This window comes from Belonocnema kinseyi, chromosome 9 (assembly GCF_010883055.1).
Source record: "Belonocnema kinseyi isolate 2016_QV_RU_SX_M_011 chromosome 9, B_treatae_v1, whole genome shotgun sequence".
In the NCBI taxonomy this organism is placed as follows: domain Eukaryota; kingdom Metazoa; phylum Arthropoda; class Insecta; order Hymenoptera; family Cynipidae; genus Belonocnema; species Belonocnema kinseyi.
The window spans coordinates 103,685,239-103,690,368 of record NC_046665.1 but is presented as its reverse complement, the minus strand read 5'-3'; the positions used below and the strand labels follow the sequence as shown (position 1 = coordinate 103,690,368).

The 5,130-nt window shown below is 28.5% G+C and overlaps 1 protein-coding gene across 1 annotated transcript in view; it reads left to right on the top strand.

Moving 5' to 3' along the window:
• The first annotated feature begins 265 nt into the window (after nucleotides 1-265).
• Nucleotides 266-5,130, top strand: part of LOC117180767 (splicing factor 45) — an 8,508-nt gene continuing 3,643 nt past the window's right edge. Inside the window, exons 1-3 of the mRNA XM_033373265.1 lie at nucleotides 266-452; nucleotides 544-855; nucleotides 2,103-2,528. Coding sequence (XP_033229156.1) covers nucleotides 333-452; nucleotides 544-855; nucleotides 2,103-2,528 — 858 coding nt within the window. The 5' untranslated portion in view covers nucleotides 266-332. The remainder of the gene's footprint in view (nucleotides 453-543; nucleotides 856-2,102; nucleotides 2,529-5,130) is intronic.

Sequence of the window (5,130 nt, the reverse complement as noted above, 5' to 3'; positions counted from 1 at the left end):
TAAACTCTCTTGTTACAAATTTTGTTTGTCAAAATCAAAATCAAAATAAGAAAAATGTAACGAACGCGCTATTTTTTCTAATCGCTAAATAAATTTTTTCTCAAGTTTTTAGAGATGTTTCAAAGTTGAAAAAGGTTGGTAAAAAATGGAAATACACTTTTCTTTTAAAAAACTTCATTTTTAAATTTGCCACTCTAGAGTTAAACAACTTATCGCGCATGCGCTGTACTGGATGTGTCTGTTCTCGATTTTTGAGGTTATGTTCGCATGTTTTGACTGATGAAATATTAGATGTTTGTCGGCTACGTCGCGTCCAAGAAAAAGTAACAAAAATGTCGTTATACGACGATTTTGACAAACAACATAGAGCCTCAGATAAAGTAGCTGGCTGGTCATCCGGTATAAAATTACTGCAGTCGCAGCTACAATTAAAAAAAGCGGCAACAACTCAGGTAAAAGAACCGATTCATAACCTCAAACTTTCAGACTTGTAAAATCTAAGATTCCTTTTGGAATTTTGCAACTAATAATTGTTATTAACAGCCGAAAAGAGAGCAATTCAGAAAAGCGAGTGCAGTATTGGCACCGGTAATAGATTTGAAATCAAAATCGAGAGATATTGAAAGAGAGGAGGATGCTCCAATCACAAGTTCTCTTGTCAGTAGTGCAAACAACAGCAGCATCGGCGTCGGAGGCGAATTCGACTGGAATGTTGTTAACGAGTATGATCCAACCTGGCCTAATGAATACGAAAAAGTCGTCAAAGAATTGAGGGATATTCGGGACAGAGAGCATGATCAAGAGAGTGAATCTCGGAAACGAAGGAGAGAAAGCAGTCGATTCGAGGATGTTCAGGTTCGTTTATATTCTTTTTACTATAAATTCTGCCCTGGAAACCTGGAATTTAGTTTAAAAAGCGGGAATATAATTTTTAAAACTGCGAATTTATTTCTAATCTTAGCAGAATTCCACTTTTTAATAATTTTGGTCAATTTGGAAAATTGATTTTTACTGTATTCATAGTTACAGGAAATATAAGTGGAAATAATTATAGTTTTTATTATAATACAGGGAGTTTCGGTAAAGAAATGTAATTCTCCTTTGGGAAGGAAATTTTTGCAGCGAATGAGAATTTTTTTAAAAGAATTAAAAGGAGATTAAAAAGTCTGTTCCAAAGTTAAAATTCGTCACAATTTTAAAGTTCCTTCTTCCAAATTTTTTAAAAATTAAATTAATTCAAGTAGTTTTTAGAGCAGATGTAGTATTTCGAAGAGAAAATATTTCTGTATCATAATAAAGATTTTTTTTCTACATTTTTTGGTAGGAATTTACTTTCTTTTTCTTGAAAATTTAACTAATGCAGGTTAAGATAAACTATTTTGTTAGAAATTAATTTTTTTGCTGGGTGATTCATACTTTTTATTGAAAATTCATTTAATTTAAGAAATGCAACTGCTTTGTTAATAATCAATTTTTCAACTAAAAATTTAAATACCTTTTCTAATTCGAAATCGCATTATTTGCTTTTTTAAATTGAAAATTCATTTATTTCGTTGAAAATTTGTCTTTTGTTAAAAAATTCGACTTTTTTTGTAGAAAATTATTTTTTCTTCAAAAGCTTATCTCCTTATATACAAATTCTTCTTTTTGGTTGAAAATTCAAGTATTCCAGTTCAACATTCATAATTTTAGTTGAAAATTCATTTTTTAGGTTAGAAATAAATCTATTTGGTTTAAAAATAAACACTTTTATTAAAAAAATTATGTTTTTTGTTGAAGATTCATCATTTTAATTAAAAATTAATTTCTTTACTTGAAAAATGAGCTATTTGACTGAAAACTTGTTTTTTCTTTGGTTGAAAACGAATTTTCTGATTATCCGATTTTTGGAACTTTTTTCAAAAATGTCTCCGGGACGCAAGGGTCTAATTTCCAGAAAACTTGGAATTTTAATCAGGGCTCCTTACTAAACTATTTTAGCAACAACAAAAAAACGCGCATTACCTACTTAATACGGTAAAATACCTTTTTTTCGTTCGAGATGCCTGGACTGTAATTTTTTAAACGAGAAGTCTAAGGTTTGAATAAAATTGCAATTGCAGCCCCCGGTGGGAAATAATATGATGGTGGCTCCCGAAAGAGACGAGGAACGAACTCCAACGTCGAGAGCGATGCCAGGCGGTGCAGCGATAGCGCCTCCTCCATCCTTGCAAGAATCATCAGACACGCCTCCACCATCTCCAAGGCAAAATAGCAATCTTGGTTACGCCACGTCGTCCGTGGCTGCAAAAATAATGGCCAAATATGGATTCAAGGAAGGCCAGGGTCTCGGGAAAAAGGAGCAGGGAATGTCAGTGGCGCTCCAAGTGGAAAAAACGAGCAAACGAGGCGGTAGAATTGTGAGCGAACGTGAACAACTCATTATGCCACCTCCACCTCCCATCGCGGTTTCGCCACCTCCAGGACAACAGCAAATGCCTCCTCCAGACGAGCCAAGCATCACCGAGATTATGAAGTCACCGAGCAAGGTAATTTCGAATTTTCATTCATTTTTTTTGTCGAGGAATTTTTTCAACAGCGTGATCACTTTTTTTTTTAAATTCCAATATAAAATCGAATAGGAATAATTCTTAACCCTTAAGGTGCACACTGGGTGTAAAACACCCAGAGACTTATTTGCGCTTTAACAAAACGTTGATGTTTTTTAGAATAAATTCCTTCTTTGGAACGAACACTATAAGACTAATTTTATTTTTGAAGCGCCGTATCTCGGAAGTATTCCAGTAAAAATATTAAAAAGTTATGAATTTTAGTGTGAAAGAAGTCATTTTTTAATTTTTTTGTTCCAAAAAGGATTTTTTACTACTTTAAATGTCAAAAACTATTACGAAACATTTTTCTCCTTAAACTAGATAGATTTAACATCATTAATTGATTTTTTTGTAAAAAAATCTCCAATACCGTCGGCACAACACACGTTTGAATGCCCTTGGGTGTTTAAAACCCAGTATGCTCTTTATGTAATTTTACGAAAGTGTGCCCTTTAGAGGTAATTCGTAAAAGGAGCTTTATTTTACTGTATATGACTGTTTTGTTGAAACTCGTATTTTTTGTTTTGTTTGAAATTAATTTTTTTCATCGAAAAATTTAACTATTTTATTTAAAGATTTAAAGTTCTAAAGATTTGAAGAATTAAAGTTTAAAAGCGTTTAAAATGGAATATTTTCGGAAAAAAAAACATTTTTAGTTGGTCGACTATGACTATAAGTTAATTAATAATTTTTTAAAATTAAATTGTATAAGATTTAAAAATTGGATAATAATTAGTTGCACAAGGCGATTTTTAATCATTTCACAATTTTTTAATTTCTAGATTTTAACGTTAAAAATTAAACTGTTTCATTTGGAAAGTCTTATTACTTAAATAAATATAAACGCCCGATTAACACTTTATAAAATATTTTTTTCAATTTTAAAAAAGCTTCAAAATAATATATTTATAATCACAGGCTTTTATTAAATTTCAAATATTATTTCAGCATAAAGTATTCCAGTTTTAAATCATATTTAGTTATTATACATCGAATATTCAAAAATAAAAACTTTAAATTTTACAAATTTAATTCTTTTATTTATATTTTTATATTTTATATTTCTTTATATTTTTATTATATTATAGAGGCTGTTCTTACCAAAAGTTCAGCCCAAATAGTCGACAGCCTATGTTGAAAATAAAAATATAAATTTTTACAGATTTCAATCAAAAATTTTTAAGCTTTTTAAGAACTTTGAAAGGCTTCGGATGAATGAAAAACATTTCCTAGAAAAATTGAAAATAATTTTTTATTACGAAAAATTAATTTGAAGGTAATATTTAAAAGCATTAAAAAATACTTACCAAATTATTAAAAATGATTGTGAATGATTTAAAGGAAATTTGTTCAATTTGGCAGGATTAAAAAAAATTGTAGGAAAAATTCGAATCATTTTAAAAGATGTATAGAAGTTCTGAAAAAAATAGAAATAAAAAATTAATTTTTCATGATTTTGAATTATAATTTTGCAGCATTTTACGGATTTCTAAACTATTTAAAATAAGAAATGACCGGGAATTTTTTTCTTTCATTAAAATGGCCACCCTGACTATTTTTCTCAATTCGTTTAGAATTTCCCCTGAATTTTTAATAACTTATTCTGAATTCTTTTAAATTCTCTCAATTCAATGGATTTAAAAAAATTTTTTTTTTTAATTTCATCTTGAGGTATTTTAACCTCACCTTAAATTCTTAGGAATATTTAATCAAATTGTTTTTAATTTTCTTCAATTTTTCTAAACTCTCTTCAAACTTACTCAGTTTAATCAATTTTTTTCATATTTTCGTACTGTTTTAAATTCACTTTATTTATTAATTAAGTCGTATTTTTTTTGGTGAATTTCATCGAGTTTTTTTTCGTTTCATTTAAATTTCTGTAAATTCACTCAAATTTTACTGAAATAAATGATTTTTTTTTAATTTTTCCTACTTATTTTAATTTTTTAAAATTATTTTGTAGTCACTAATCACTTTTTTGATTAAAAACTTTTTTTGGGCTGAATTTCCTTTAATTTTTCTAAACTTATTTCAAAGTTACGTAATTCAATTTAGTTTTTTTCGTATTTTAACATTTTTTCAATTGATTTGAATTTTTTTAATTCACCTTAAATTTTTATGCATTTCATCGAATTCTGCTAATGTACCTTAAATTCCTCTAAATTTAGTCCAATTTTTAAGAAAATCAAGGCTGGTTTTTGTTCTGATCCGCTTATATTTGAGAACGGTAACGAAAATGAGAATATAACCGAGAAATAAATTCTTTGAGAATTTATGAGAATCTCAGAATTTATTTTAATTAATAGAAAATTACATTTTTTCGTTAACTTTTCGGTTGAAAATTCAACTGTTTTTTTGAAAGGTTGCCTTGTTTATTTTAAAGTTTACCTGCTTTAGCAGAAATTAAACTTTTTTTTTATAAAAATGCAACTGTTTGATTAGAAATTGTGGGTCCGGATGCAATAAGGGCACATAAAATTTTTTCGTGCGAAAACGAAGTCCCCTGGAGGCTTTAGAAAAAATTTTCGAATTTTAATTT